This window comes from Takifugu flavidus, chromosome 11 (assembly GCF_003711565.1).
Source record: "Takifugu flavidus isolate HTHZ2018 chromosome 11, ASM371156v2, whole genome shotgun sequence".
NCBI lineage: Eukaryota > Metazoa > Chordata > Actinopteri > Tetraodontiformes > Tetraodontidae > Takifugu > Takifugu flavidus.
Window position 1 is genome coordinate 13,376,018 of NC_079530.1, and position 15,127 is coordinate 13,391,144.

Consider the following 15,127-nt stretch of genomic DNA (forward strand, 5'->3'; position numbering starts at 1 on the left):
ACTTTCTGCCCAGATTTCCGGCCGATTCCTGGCCGACGAAACTCAGAAGTAGAACTAAAGAGAACAAAAAGCGCAACTGATTGAGCCTCGGTGTATTTTAGATCAGCAACTCACCGAAGACGATATCTGCTTTTGAGTTTCAGAAAATATGGCTCTAGAGCGCCAGCACCATTTCAGCCCACATCTCTGACTGGTCCACAGACATAAACTCATCTGCCGGGCAGTTTGGAAAATAACGCTTTGTGTGTGCTTGCTTCAGTTTCATGGGAATGATTTACCTCAACATTGGCTGACATATTTTCTGTAACCGACTTTAATTTAGTGTCGTAGCTGGGCCAGGAGTTCTGATTTTAATGCCTTTAACGAGCGCTGGGTTAATATGTCGCCACCGATTGCATGTCGCAGTTTCCAATTATTTTTGTTGTTTATCAGTTTGCCTTCATTTTGCTTTGCGTAGCTTCTTGAATTAAGTCTAATGAGGGAAGGTGTCAGCTAGCGGGGATAAGAACGTCCGTTTGTTTTGCTGTATCACACAACAAATGAATTGAAATAATTCTTTTGACAGTTTGGTCTGGTTCACTGCTTACATGACTCCGTAATCGGCGATGAGACAATAGCAAACAGAGAAAATCAAAATCTTACCCCCCACCTACACGTTGCAGTTTTGGAAAGCTGTATTCTGGTAAATAGTTACTCTTAAGATCTGTCTTGTGCCTCTTTTTTTTTTTTTTGTTTAATTTCCTCCAAATCATCATCACCTTAAATGTATTCGATCACTAATATCACCAGTGGCATTCAATCATTTTGACAATCATACGAGTGCAAGATTGTTTCCTTTTTATATCAATCGAAAAGATGTGAGATGTCAGGATCGTAAGCGGAGGGTCATCCGTGTCTGGTCATGTCTGCGTGTCACGCCGTGGTGGATTAGACAGAACTGATTCGCTCCATTCCTCATGTGTCATTGACGCTCTCTGCATTCGATCTGCATCAGTGTCAGTGCACAACCTGAGCTGTCTGTAGCTGTTAGACAAGCAGCCGACTGTCGGACGGCAGGACGTTGCTGCTCGTCCATGTCGGTGATGTGAAACTGTCTCTGGGAAAGGTGCATGCGGTGTGATCCGTGGTTGTGATTTATGGTTCTATGCTTTTGTTCGTGGGTCACATCCAACTGGCTAACAAACCGTGTACATCAATAACACACTCTCACTCTCACGCATGTGCTGTTTATTACGCGCTCGAAGCGTACTGTTACGCTTTAGTGCCCTCTAGTGGTTTAGCGATGCAGTGATGAAAACTTGCAGTCGCCATCCAAACAGATTTATTAATGAAAATATGCATTTAATAACACTGCAGCTGCAAGTGCACTATAAAATTCACTGCACAGTGATTTTATAAATATTTTCATTGCAAAAATGCCAGTAAAAACGTGCAAGGAAAAGAGAACAGCATGCTAGAAATAAACCAGTTGGAATGACCTTTGTGTAACTTGTGTTGTCGGGAATGAAACCTCAGAATGTGTAATAATCCTCTTTGTGTAAATCTGTGCAACATGGAAAAGAAATGCTTCCTGAAGTTTACACAAAGAATCTGTGTGTGTGTGTGTGTGTTTTGCTGTTGCATGAACGACTTAATTCCACCAACCCAGTCTGATCTCCGTATTTTCACAAGTGTTTTTTTTCTCTCTCTTGAAATGAGTGGTGATCCACATGTCTCACGCGCTCCCTCTCCTCTCCGTAGTTCGGAGACTCGCAGCAGCTGCGCCTGGTGCGGATTTTACGCAGCACCGTGATGGTGCGCGTGGGCGGAGGCTGGATGGCCCTGGATGAGTTTCTGGTGAAGAACGACCCCTGCAGAGGTGAGTTCACAAGTTCCCGCTCGAACCGAAGATTCTGTTGGTCACGATGTCGTTTCCTCGGCCACCTCTGTTAACGACGGCTCTTCTCTTCTTCCCTGCTAATCCTCCCGGCTGCTGCGTACGGGTGTCATTCCCTCTAGTTCACCACCACGGAAGCAAAATGTTGCGCTCGGAATCAAACTCTTCAATTACTCAGTCTCCCATAGGTTGGCAAATCTCACAAATTCTCACCCAGCTCCATGAACCCACCGGTGGTATGTGCATCTGCACATCCGAACGTGTGCTGGTTGTGTCGCTGTAGCTGTTTGTGTGTGTGTGTGTGTGTGTGTGTGTGTGTGTGTGCTTATTCATGAATGCCGTCCACCCGAGCCACTCATCACCCATCAATCACTCAGCCTTGGTGTTTCGTGCATGCCTGTTTGTGGGGAGCACGCCTCCACTTTGTCGTGTCACCAGCACAATTTTCCGGTTCGCTCGGAGTCAAAGGGAGTTCTGGTGGACGCACGACTCACCGATACAGAGTCCAGACGGCTCAAACTGCACGTGCATCAGTTTGTTCTGAAGTGTCACAGCTGAGTCTGGCAGCTTTGGTGTGGGACTTTCGACTCATTTTCATTGTTCCAATATTTGATCAGCAGTTGAAGCAGAAAAAACCAAATTAAATTTCAGCTTTTTGGGGGGGAAACGTGATGCCATCGGAGTTTTGTTTTATATATGAGGAGAATTTCAAATCTGGCTTTCATACGATGGCAAAGTTTTATTTTATTTGTGCGTATTTCTGCAATTATTCCCCAAAATTGGATTTTGTGGAACTCTACGCCAAAATGATCAGATTCCTCTTCAATTATTGAAGAATGAGGGACTTCAAAGTGCTGATCGTCATCTCAAGCTGCATGAAAACTTGATGGGGGGCCATTTTTACCCAGCGTGGTTGATTCTGCCGTTGTTCCTCAGCTAAAGGCAGGACCAACGTGGAGCTGCGGGAGAAGTTCATCCTCCCAGAGGGAACCACTCAGGTGATGGCGAGCTTCCGCTACCGAGGCCGCCGATCCCGGCCGTCGTCCAGAGGGGCGTCTCCTAACAGGTCCACCTCCAGTCAGAGCTGCCCGGTCCCCGCACACACGGCGACGGTGGCCGGGGTGAAGGTAAGCCGCCCCCTCACGGCTGTTCCCAGTCTCCGCCCTCCAATCATCATCACCACCGCCACTGATCCTTCTTCAGTTAATCTCATTTTGAATTATTCATTTTCTTTTAAAGTGATTCTTGTAGATTTTGTTCCCTTTTGATTTGTGAATCCGTGTCTCTGTTTTTGTTTTGTTGATTTGCCATTGTTCCCCAGACTCCCCAACACATAACACGCAATTATGATAAGCCCTGGCTTACAAACAGCAAACCCTCCACTCCTCTTAAATCATCCGACTCCTTTGGGAGCCAAGGCTCGTCCTCTGAGGTAGAGTCACGCACAGCTCGTGGTTTGGAACGCTTTACATTCACGACCCAACCGAAATTCACAATGCAGGCGGCATCGGGTCGTTTTTGGCTGCTTTGGTTGAATTTATGTTGAGAACATTTAGGTCAAGGGTCCGGAGATATCTGACCCAATAAAAAAAAAAAGGTTTCATGACCTTGAAATTTCAGTTGGGTCCAGACAGCTTTAACAGCTTTTCTATGAGTGTGCCTAACGTGCACAGCAGTGTGTCCCAGTCATTGTAGGTTAAAGAAAACTCAGGATTTCTCAAGATTAAAGCAGAAAACGCACCAAACATGACTCATTTGTACGAGTGAAATGAAAAAAAAACCTACAATTTGGTGATTCTGCAGTAAAATAGTGGAGTTTGATTCATTTTTTCTCACAAATCTCATGTTTTGTTTGACCTACAACGCTCCAATTGTGCTCACACGAGTATCTAATCCGTGCTGGTGCAGCAGCCTTCTAGAATCTGTGCACGCGTGAATGTGAGTGATGACTAAACAGAATTTAAACTAACCGCTTCACTGCTTCTGGATGAGCCTGACCCACATTTTAGCACCGCTTACACCCCCCTGGCGGCGTCTTTTCCAGGTGACGCCAGTTCAAGGCAGCAAGTTGCGGCTGCCTGGTTACTTGTCGGGTAAAGGCTTTCAGTCTGGTGAAGAGGGAACCCTGATCAGCGCCGCTGTGCTGAAAGCTCGAAACCAAACGCTCGGAGGTGAGTGGAGACGCACGCCACAGGCGCCACGGGACCTCTGCTCACTTGCTAATGGCGTGTTTCCGGCTCCGTCTGTATTTGTCACCCTTTCAGAGACGAGGAGGAATTCCAGCCGCCCTGGCAGCAAAGCTGGCAGCAGAGGGAGCAGCCGGCGGGGCAGCGACGCCTCCGACTTCGACATCTCCGACATTCAGTCCGTGTGCTCTGACGCGTCTGAGACGGTCGGGGAATCGGCGCGTGGCACGCCGCGCTCTGCGTCCCGCCAACAGCGAGGGAGGCCCTCCAAGATCCCCACTCCGCAGAGACGAACCACTCCAACTAGCAAACTGGCCAAGGGAGCCAAGCGGTAATCGCCCTGGCAACGGACAACCGCCCCACGCTGCTGATTGCACCCGAAAGACGTAAACGGACACTGGAGAAATCTAACTTAAAGACTGCAGAAGTTTAGCGTTATTTAAATTGTTGCAAAGATGTAAAATATTCTGTCGAGAGGCAATATGATTTAATATTATGTGAGAATGGAATGTTTATGGCCTTGTGCATTTGTTTTAATGTATTTATTTTTTGTAAAAACAAAATAGTTGTGATTTTTTTTAATTGAACTGTATTTTATTTTGTTAACGCCTGACCTGTTTGACGACGACTAGAAACCCTGGGAGTGACTGTGGTATGGTAGACTAACATTTCTAAACACTAATGAAGGGCAAATGCATCGAAAGGCTGTTGGAGTTACTGAATGTACTGTAAGTTATGGTTGCTGATGTTTGGAGTCGGGTGTGTGTGCGTTTGTGTGTGTGTGTGAGGGACCGTGTAAGGCGCTGCAGTTAATTTATTTAAGTGCTATGATGAACTGCCAACATGCATTTAAAGGGCAATGCAATATAGTCTAGGAACCCCTGTGAGCACTGCAGAAACCTTCAAATAACACTATGTAAGGCGCGTAGCAAAGAGCCTGTAACCACAACGCTTTTTTTAAACAACTTCTTTGTTTGTGAGCAGCTGCAGTCCCTCTCTTTGTCTGAAGGCGTCACGGCGGCGTGTGCGTCCAGATGTGCCACTCCGTGTAGACGTTCTGTTGTCGCGTGTCGATGTAAGGTTCATTTCGGTAGAGCTGAAATTGTTACTGTAACATTACTTTGTAATAAACCTGCTTGCAGAAAACCACCAGATACTGGTGGGACACCAGAACCGTCTCAGGAGCTGCTTTGTGTGAGCTGAACCGCTTCTACGACCACGTCAGGCCGTTGTACTTTGTTGTAACCACATACTGAGCATTTAGAGTGAGGATGTGGCAATTTACATAATTTAGTGACTGATTTTGTCCTGATATTAGCAATGAGAAAATATTTAAAAGGTCTTCAACACTGTAGCTGCCAACCCTGACAATACGGAATGAGTGTGAACAGAACTGCAGTTTCCGTGTCGACCTGTAGGGGGCAGATTAATCAAAAAGTGTCGTTAAAAAACACATTTCTTCACCCCACTCTCTCTCCCCCCACCCCACTCCACCAAATATTAATTCTCATTAAGATTTAAATCCCCGATTATTTATTATCATTACTTATTAATAAGTAAATTTATTCAGTTCCTAAATAATGTAAAGTCCTTTTTCTGCTGACTGCTGGATTCGGGGCTGCCGTCAGGTTGTGATGCGGTGAGCCTGAAGGTTGGAATGTTTGCAGAGTATCTCGTGTGTGGCTGTGACATACTACATCCTTCTCTCAGTAACGTTGATGATGAAACACCGAGTTGAACGAACATCCCTTAAAACCTGTGATTGTTTTCTAGAATAATTACAAATTAAGTTTTAACCAGAGTTCAAAAGCACACTTGTTGCTGCAGCCCCGATGGCTTCTCACAGCAAAATATTCCTAGTAAATCTTGTGTTTTTTTGCTGTTGTCTTTTAAATAAAATGCATAATTCTTTCAAAATATCCCTCCAAATACGGTCCTGGTAAGCTCTCCTCTATGGCATCAATGTGCTGAGGGTTTCGTTGGCTTGGATGACGAGTGGAATCAGCCTGTGAGAAATCTCAGATCCCCCAGGGGCCAACGGTGGAGTGGAGCTCAGGGGTCATCATTCTATGAGACCCAGGGCTTCTAGTTTGAATGGCCCCTCTGTTCAGTTCAAACACTGGACCAGGGATGACGCTTTAGAGACCACTGCATCCTGATTCCTGGAAAAGATCTGGAGCCGGAGCATTTGGACTTACTTTTGTAAGATTATGTGAGTAAACACTCTTTTTTTTTTAATTGATATTTTAGGAGGCAGTTGCAGCAGGTGATTTTCCCCCCCCCTTCATATGCCTAAAAAAGCAAACATGTGAAAACAGAATATCTACATTTTGTAAACTTTGCCAAGAAATGTACATTTTACAAATCCTCATTTATGTGAAGAAATGTATTTTACAATAAATTTGACCAGATAAATTATAATGGTCTATAGCAAAGGAATATACAAGCACGTGTGATATGATTTAAATCACCCTGACATTTATTTGCTGTATTTCGGGCACTTTTAGTCCCTGACTTCAAATCCTTGAAAATGCCAGCTTTTAAGGACTTGCTGGTGTTGGCGACAGTCTTGGTCATTTCGGGACTCACCTGGTGTCAAAACCTGCCCAGTAAGTTTAAGCAATCCACAGCAACAACATTAAACTATCATTAACATTGGATCTTAACCCTCCTAAAAACGAATTGCCTTTATCTGTGCATGTCTTTCTGGTCCTTGGACACCATATTTAGGAATTTTAATAGTTCAAAACAACCTACATATACAGAAATATAAAAATAGGCACATTGACGAATTTATAATCTTGACATCTCCTATATCCATCGTTCATTAGGTTAAATTTTAATTAATTAGTCATTTGAAAGTTAATATTTAATGTAGTGCGACTAAGTGACCAGCAGGTGTCAGTGTTTGCCGACAGCAAATGTCGCATACAGTATTTCGACACCTAGGTCAAATAAGTCACCCTGGGGTTAAACGTGCATGTAAGTTTAAGCTTCTACAAACCAGGATGTTGTGCAAAGACATTAAACAGTCTGCTGTAGGATCAATGTGATCGGTGTCATATTTTTAGCCTAGGCAACATATGGCTGTCATGAAATGAGGAATTAGACAAGATGACAGACTGTCGTCAGGATGCTTTCAATAGCTTTAATCCACGCGCTTTATCCTCATAGGCAGCAAGCCTTAATCCACACTGATCTGACAACAATTTGTGAAGTGACTGAGGCTCTAGATCCAAAAATCAACTTAGAAAAAAAAACATGATCATGCTAATGGTTGAAACAAATTACCGTAGTGGAGAGATTAAAGTCTTGAAAATGAAAATGATACTGTCAATAGAGCTTCTGATGGTGGATGTGTTTCTGCTCACAGGTTTTGATCTGTTGGAGGAGTTTCGTGTGCCTGAGTTGAGAGAAGTGAGGAGGGTGGGCGGCTCTGGACCTGCGGTGGCGGCCTACCGAGTAAACCCGTCCATTCACCTGCGGAGGCGCATGAGGTACAGAGGTGAAATATAGCAGCTCTGAATATCAGCAAGCAAAGCCTGCACGTGTAATGCTGACAAAATCCCAAACTGAATGTTAGGTTATGGCAGAATGTGCGCAGTGTCATTCCAGATTAGCCAGAGTCACAAACATGCATGCAGGGGCGAGCGACTCTGTAATTACAGCTGTGAAAGTCAATTTTCCCATTTTTTTAAGCGTATGATTTAAGCCTGAAATATCGAGCAGCTGTTCTGCCACCTGAGCACCTGCAGAGAGACAAGCTAAACAACTGATGTCTTTCAGGGGGCGTTCAGACACTCTTCCCCCTGATCTCTGGCTTTATGTCTGCGCGTTGAGACATGTTTGATGTCTAAAATGAATCACAACTACAAAACTGTTCTTTTTTCCCTTTGTGACATCGCTCTATGGGGTATGGCAGCCTGTTGCTCTAATCCCCTCTGAAGTGTCAGCATGCTAATGTGTTGAAATAGGCAGCGACACGTGCTGTTAAGATCCACAGAATTAAAAGTGAGGTGTCGCAGCGAGGCGACAGGTTAAGTGACTTAAAGTAAAGAAAAACTTGGTGTGTTCATATCAAAGATATAAAGAGCAGCGTTTTGTGTCTAAACCATCGTGCATATTCTAAAAATATCCGCCCTCTCCCAGCGACGTGTATCCAGATGGATTTCCCTCCGACTTCTCCATCATCGCCACATTTAAGGTCACAGAGGACACAGCCGGTGAATCCTGGGACCTGTGGCAGGTCAGTGACCCCAAAGGACGGGAGCAGGTCGGCCTGCGTTTCCATGGTGATACCCGCTCTCTGGACTTCTTCTACACCAGCCCCCACGCAAGTCACATGGTGCGGACCTTCAATGGGGTGGAGAGGTTATTTGATGGCGAGTGGCACAAGTTGGCCCTGAGCGTGAAGGGCAGTCAGATGAAGCTGCTCATAGACTGCCGGGAGGTGAAGGTGGAAACCGTGGACGAGCCGAGGCCGGTTGTCCTCCGAGGGTACACCTCCATCGTTAAACGGGCCGCCGGGGACCGCTCGGTGTCTGTGAGTTAGCAGTTTGGATCCTCTGATATAGGCTGAGCGATCGCATAACTCCACCCCCTCTCTCCAGGTGGACCTCCAGCAGATGGAGATGTCGTGCGACCCAGAGAAGGCTCTCTCCGAGGGTTGCTGTGAGCTCTCCAGTGTGGTGAGTCCATATGGAGCCCGACCATCTGTTGTGTCTGTGTTTGTAGTGTCTAAATCTTGATGTCACCGGCAGTGCGGAGGGTACGCAGAGATGGGTCTGAGAGATGCACCGGCCCCATGCAAATGCATGCACGGACAACCGGGCATTCAGGGACCCCCGGGGCCGAAGGTAGGGGTGAAAGCCCATGAGAGCCTCCACCAACCGCTACAATGAATTTGCTCTGTGTTTCATTCACCTGCAGGGTCACAGAGGTCTTCCTGGAGAACCTGGAGACCAAGGAAGACAAGGAAACTGGGTGAATATTTATGCAAATCCTCCCTCTGTTATGCTATTTGAGAGGTCAACACTGACTGACCTGCGACGCTCACATTAATCCCATCGCATCCATCGAATCTGAGTCCCTGGCACCACTGCGTGACCTTTCTGGATTTATGAGAGGTGCCAAACCAGTTCAATAAGTTCTAGATTAAGATGTGATATTAGGTCAGCCGTTGAGCGTGAGTGGGCGGGGCAAAATCGCTCCTCCTGAGAGGTAACAGATGCTCGTCCCCGAAGGAGGCAAAGGAGGATGCACGAGCATTGCCAGTGCCATGTTTGGGTTTTGGAGTAAAATAATGAATAAAAGGCAAGATCGGTTGGAAGATTTGCTCCTAAATTGTGTAAAATCATTAAGTTCTTCAGTAAAACAAAGCAACATGTTGCTACGCCACGTAAAACAGCTTCCTCGTTGTTGTTTAAGGTCACCGCCCGCCTCCTCTCCCATTGCAATAAAGAGTTAAACTGATTGCTTGTTAAATGAAACTGTAAAACGGATTTTTTTTAGTGATAAACCAGCAGCAAAACTGTGGAAACTGGCAGCAGACGTACAGCTGAGGCGCTGCAGGATGGAAAGAGATCCAGGAGGCAAAAGCACTCGGCGATGATAAACACAGCGGCTGCTTTCTGGCTTTAATAGTCTCATGTCTGCTTTGCAATTCAAGAGGAAGGCACAGATGAACTGATGCGATAAATTTGTTTCTGTCCTTCTGAAATAATCATCAGCGCCTCCGCTGGTGTGGGGCTCAGGATGGAACAAACTGGCCGCTAATCACAGGACGTCTCGGAATTCCGATTTTTCTTTTTAATGAGCCAATATGTGACACCCCTCCCCCCATGCAGAGAAACCAGGAAGCAGAGAGTAGATATCAGGTTTAATGAGTGCTGGCTGTAAACATGGCGCGATGCTCCAGTCAGGCCACTGCAGGAAGAACAAATTATGAGGAAGGAGGTTACGCAACAGCGATAACAAGCATCAATGTTCCGGTTTAGGTCACACATCAAATACATGCGCTCTGTTCCCTTTGATCATGTTCCGTCCGTCCAGAGCTGCGGTATTCCACAAGCTGTCAGGATTTCAGCCACAGCTCATCTATAAACATCAGTCTTTCCTCCTGCGGGATTGGGAATTACGGCAGCAGGTTTATTCCCCTTCCGCCGCCACCTATAAAGGGGCATTTCCTGGCACAGAATGATCCATTTCAGGTGGTGGGTGGTCTTTGGCCCGTAAAGCTGAGAGTCATTCTTCCTGCCATTGCTGAGGTTATCCTCAACCCAACTGAGTCAGCTTAACATTTCAAATAAGCTGACAGCTTCACAGGCCCGCTGGCCCCGACCCGTGGAACATCCATGGGAGAGAGAGAGTCAGATCTGTGCAAACAATACTGGGTATGGATATGTCAGCTGTAGACTCCTCATTAATGGGAGCAACAGGCTGGATGTTTACAGATGTGACACTTGTTTTTAACCTACTCGTCAAACCTTTATAAGGGACGCCTGATTTTTATCCAAATACTAAGTTTAATATGAAGCTACAAGCAGCAGGAATTGAGCTTTTTAGACTTTACTGTAAACTCAAGTCCTGGATAAAGACATCTACAAATACCCTCAAACACACCTGTGTATAAACCAAAGTGTGCAGAGATTCATGATATAGTCTGTTGAGCACTCAACTGGTTTTAAAATGCTTCTTGTGTAGTTTCATACTTTTAATATAACAAAAGTTTTGTTTCTACCCTTTGGCAGGAGGAGGTATTCCAACCGGGAGACCACAGGCTTGAAGGAAGAGTCAAACTCTTGTTATCTGCCTCTGTTTTATTTCACGAAAAACTGAGATTTTAATTCAACACGTGGTTCTCCCGCAGCGTTCGTTTAAGTGTGTGTTTCCCCCGAAGTCTCGTTCTTTCAAAAACTCTTTCCGAGCTTTGTAAATCGGTCCAAGTCGTGAATGTGTATCAGCTGCTTAACCGCGAGGTGGCTGCTTTGGCAGAGTCGCTCGCTGTGAGGAAACTGTTGTTTGTGATTCAATTCAGCTTGTGTTGCAGGGAATCAGGGGAAAGACCGGAGACTACGGCAACATCGGCGAGCCGGGGCCAAAGGTGAGATGTGCGTTATGATGCCTGAGCAGGTCACGTCTCAGCGTGGCTCGTGTTCAAAATGCATTAATGGAACCTCATACGCCCACATCTGCAGGGGGAGGAAGGAATCAAAGGTGAAAAGGGGATGAGAGGACTCTGGGGCCGAGTGGTAATCCTAATGCTCCGAATTACCATGTTTATTAAGTCTGAATATCCATGTCCTTGTTAATGCAATGCTGTGTTTTTCCAGGGAGACAGAGGTTTCAAAGGCTTGAAGGGATTAAAAGGAGCAGCGGGGTTCAAGGTAAACTCCTCCAGGCCAGACTGGGATTGGATCTAACCTGGGAAATAAGCAACAGCTTATTTCTTTTCAGGGGATTTGTTTATAGAGGCATAGAGTGTTTAAAGCTGCCATTTTGTCTGTGTTCAAAGGGAGTTCGGGGACCACCTGGAGACATCGGAGAAACTGGCAAACAGGGAGAAGTTGTGAGTTAACCCTTCAGCGTGGTTCGACACTGGTTTGCGATCTTTCGTGCACTTTAGCGGGTTTTTAAACATTGTATGTCCCACAAAGGGTGAGAAAGGTGATGCAGGATATGAAGGGATTCCAGGTTTTCAAGGAGTCAAGGTATTTATATCGCACTTTCCCCTTTTGGTGTGTTTTAATGTTTTAACAGTGTGATTTGATTCCATGATGTTTTTAGGGAGTAAAAGGAACTGCTGGTGTGAGCGGGCGTGCTGGACCCAGAGGAAAGCAGGTGGGTGGTTTTCCTACTCCACAGCTTCTCTCAATAGCGTTAAAGCTATTTCATGTGAGCGTGGAGCTGAAAAGTCCGCTTTAATGTGGTGAAAAGTTGAGATGTGACTGTGCTGGCGTCTCCATAAACAATGAGATGTTCCACGACATCTGTACCCGAGCGTTAAAGAGAAGGAAAGGTTCCAGGGTCATGAGGTTCAATTCAGGAGGCCATGTTGCACATGATGTTCTGATTTATGTCGCTGATGTGTCGACAGGGCATTGTGGGAGATCCTGGAGAGAGAGGCTCTCCTGGACAGAAGGGGCAGCCCGTATGTACCTCACATTAATCACGACCAGCAATTGGACGCGTCTGTCTCGACCGATTAAATCAAACATTTGTTTCCTTGCTTTTGTATGAACGCTAGGGTGTCCCGGGCCTCATGGGAAAACTCGGCACCATCGGACCAAAGGTAAGCTTCTGCTGATGGTCTCACATCACAATTGCTCTGTTTTTCCTGTGGTAATTAAAATATGTTGACAGGGTATAATTGGAGATCCAGGCCCATTTGGGAGGGACGGGGACCCTGGAATAGAGGTAAAATACTCTCATGGTGAGCTCCAGCATCAGTGTTCTTGTATTCCCCTGTTATTTTTCTTCCTCTCAGGCTTATCAAGGACCTCAAGGCCTCAGGGGCAAGGTCGGCCGAAGTGGAGTCAAGGTAAGTCTGTGGACCTTTTAGGGCTGTGAAGGAATTTCAGGCATTCAAGTCACTATCAGCTGATTTCTTTCTAATTGTATGGGTCTTTTAAAGGGGGAGAAAGGGCTCCTCGGGCCCCGAGGAGAAATGGGTCTCCCAGGACAGACTGTAAGTCATAATGTTGAGAGGAAAAACAGTGTTGACAATTTAAATGTCGACTACATAATACAGCATAAAGCAATCCTTCAGTTCAGTTTTATTAATCTTCTATCCTTGAGGGCCCGAGAGGTTACAAAGGTTCTGCAGGAAAGCCAGGAAGACCTGGATTTATTGGCCCACCAGGACCTGCTGTAAGTCCTAAGATGTCCAAAGACATAATTTTCTTAAACATTTTTTGTAAGATATTGAAAGCAGCATAATTCCTCACCATATCACAGGGGCATGTGGGTGAAGCCGGAAAACCAGGAACCAAGGTAACACTTCCTCATCACTGGAAGATCTGTCTCAGGGCTATAGATATTTCTGGACATCACAACTGTCCATATTGTCTTTGACTCTCTGCAGGGAGACACAGGAATCCAGGGAATCCAGGGAGTTAAAGGTGCTCAGGTACCTCATTTCATTTTCTCTGCTTTTGATTACATCTGCTTTACAACATGCGCCCTACTAATCCCAACCTTGTATCTTTCACAGGGAGGGAAAGGATCTAAGGGCCCGAAAGGAAAGGTGAGCTGGGATTCTTAGCGTCCCTGACAGTGATACCTCTCATATTGTGGCAATAATGAAACAGGAGTAGACTGATGGGAGTATTGATCCTATTTATTTGCTAGATAATTCAGAGGATGTTGGCTGGGTGCTGTTGTAAAGTTGACAGGATATACGATAAATCCATCAGATAATATTCCAACCACATGCACATCTTAAAGGTCTCAGCTCCTACAGCTGCCCCCCAGAACAGAGAATTGTCTTTACTATTCTGTCGCTCTAGGTGGGGGGCAGGGGTGAGCCGGGGTCTCAGGGAAGACGGGGGAAGCGTGGACCGGCTGGCCCAACTGGGCGGTCAGGTTCAGTCGGAACAAAGGGGGTTCGAGGTGACGGAGGACTGGACGGTTTTCAAGGGCCTCCGGGGGCTCCAGTAAGTGATCCTCCTTTACATTAGACAGCCTTATCAGTAAAGGTGATCAGGTAGAAAACACCGATGTCCGGCAGGGCCCCAGCCTTCCCGCTCAACACGTGATCCAGGTCTGCGAGAAGGTTTTCCGGGAGCAGCTCTCCAGCTTCGCTAACTCGGTGAAGAGGACATGCGCTGCGGTCTGTCCCCTCTATGGGGACGTACCCATGGGAGCTCCTGGTCCACCAGGACAGAAGGGACCCCCCGGCCCCACTGTGAGTTTGACAGTTTGGGTTTGTTGCATTGTTTTTACGGGGTTACCCGTAACCCACGGTTACACCACGCTGCACCAGCCACGTCTCTGTCCTGCTAACACATGATGCTTGGCTGGACACACAGGATGGAGGACAATATTTGTCTTGTAATATTGATGTTGCTCTCAGGGTGATCCTGGATATGATGGTGCTGAAGGAGAAATGGGCCCACCAGGGTTCTATGGAGAAACTGGAGAACCAGGCCGAGAGGGAGAAACAGGTGTGGACCTACCAAATCAAAGAATAAATATGCAACCCTCTTATTTAAATGTCTAACAACTGGGACTTCTGGAGAAGAAACATGGAAGACATCACAGATATACACATATCATCAACATTATATATACTGAACCTATGACAATAACATTGTCTGGAGGAGGATAATGAATCAATATTTGGATTCATATCCACAGAAGAGAACAAATTGTTTCCAGTTGTTTCTTTGACCCCGCATTAAAGCTTCTGTTCATGAGAGTTCAGCAGGAACACCATTTAATATGAACTTTTAAGCGTGTTTGGTTTGCAGGTGAGCCAGGAGAGCCAGGCGATAAAGGCTCCAAAGGTTATGGGTTTCCCGGTTACGCTGGAGACCAGGGACCAAATGGTGAGTGAGTCTAATTAGTGAAAGTCCAGTTTTCCCCCCTATAGTTTGTCAATTAAAAGCCACATCGCGCCTCCCTCACAGGCCCGCCTGGACGACCTGGAAGAGCGTTTAACGGTCAGCCGGGAAAGCCTGGTGAGAGGGGCCATCAGGGCAGGCCCGGACTGAGGGGTCACCCGGGTCTCAGGGGACCTCCGGGTGTTTGTGTCACCACTGGGTGCAGCCAGCCGAACGACACCAATGGAACTCCTCAGCAGGCACCACGGAGGCTAAGAAATCGCCCATAAAGGAAACATTAATGCCAAAAAATCATGTCTTTTTATTCATACGTGCTCAAATAAATGGATTTTTTCCTGTAAATATGATTCTGAAACTGGAAATAGTTTCATAGCCAGTCACCAGAGACAACAGCGTATACTGTATATACATTATATAAGCAAAAGATCAAATGTATTTGTATAAAGACACACCGACACACTTTAAATGTCAGTACTTCATAAATAAAATCCTAAAACGCTATC

The 15,127-nt window shown here is 46.1% G+C and overlaps 2 protein-coding genes across 2 annotated transcripts in view; both read left to right on the forward strand.

Annotated features, from left to right (window-relative positions):
* dst (dystonin) overlaps positions 1 to 5,235 on the forward strand; it is a 64,535-nt gene extending 59,300 nt beyond the window's left edge. Inside the window, 7 exon segments of the mRNA XM_057047216.1 lie at positions 566 to 682; positions 1,741 to 1,858; positions 1,999 to 2,112; positions 2,813 to 3,003; positions 3,198 to 3,308; positions 3,921 to 4,047; positions 4,141 to 5,235. Coding sequence (XP_056903196.1) covers positions 566 to 682; positions 1,741 to 1,858; positions 1,999 to 2,112; positions 2,813 to 3,003; positions 3,198 to 3,308; positions 3,921 to 4,047; positions 4,141 to 4,397 — 1,035 coding nt within the window. The 3' untranslated portion in view covers positions 4,398 to 5,235.
* An 835-nt stretch (positions 5,236 to 6,070) lies between these two features.
* On the forward strand, positions 6,071 to 15,125 carry zmp:0000000760 (collagen alpha-1(IX) chain). Its single transcript, XM_057047279.1, has 27 exons — positions 6,071 to 6,274; positions 6,570 to 6,671; positions 7,436 to 7,559; positions 8,212 to 8,605; positions 8,673 to 8,750; positions 8,823 to 8,918; positions 8,992 to 9,045; positions 11,111 to 11,164; positions 11,259 to 11,312; positions 11,394 to 11,447; positions 11,576 to 11,629; positions 11,718 to 11,771; positions 11,848 to 11,901; positions 12,158 to 12,211; positions 12,308 to 12,352; positions 12,424 to 12,477; positions 12,548 to 12,601; positions 12,695 to 12,748; positions 12,859 to 12,930; positions 13,018 to 13,053; positions 13,145 to 13,189; positions 13,274 to 13,306; positions 13,569 to 13,715; positions 13,790 to 13,966; positions 14,135 to 14,225; positions 14,532 to 14,609; positions 14,691 to 15,125. The coding sequence occupies exons 2-27, from the start codon at positions 6,593 to 6,595 to the stop codon at positions 14,891 to 14,893; spliced, it is 2,292 nt and encodes a 763-aa protein (XP_056903259.1). The 5' UTR covers positions 6,071 to 6,274; positions 6,570 to 6,592; the 3' UTR covers positions 14,894 to 15,125.
* The last annotated feature ends 2 nt before the right edge of the window (positions 15,126 to 15,127 follow it).

What these genes read in the sequence shown, in the direction of transcription:
- zmp:0000000760 (XM_057047279.1), top strand. Translation starts at nt 6,593, where the DNA reads ATGCCAGCTTTTAAGGACTTGCTGGTGTTGGCGACAGTCTTGGTCATT. An exon ending in CTGGCAAACAGGGAGAAGTT is followed by an intron (nt 11,630 to 11,717) that starts GTGAGTTAACCC and finishes TGTCCCACAAAG; the next exon opens with GGTGAGAAAGGTGATGCAGG. An exon ending in AGGGAGTTAAAGGTGCTCAG is followed by an intron (nt 13,190 to 13,273) that starts GTACCTCATTTC and finishes TATCTTTCACAG; the next exon opens with GGAGGGAAAGGATCTAAGGG.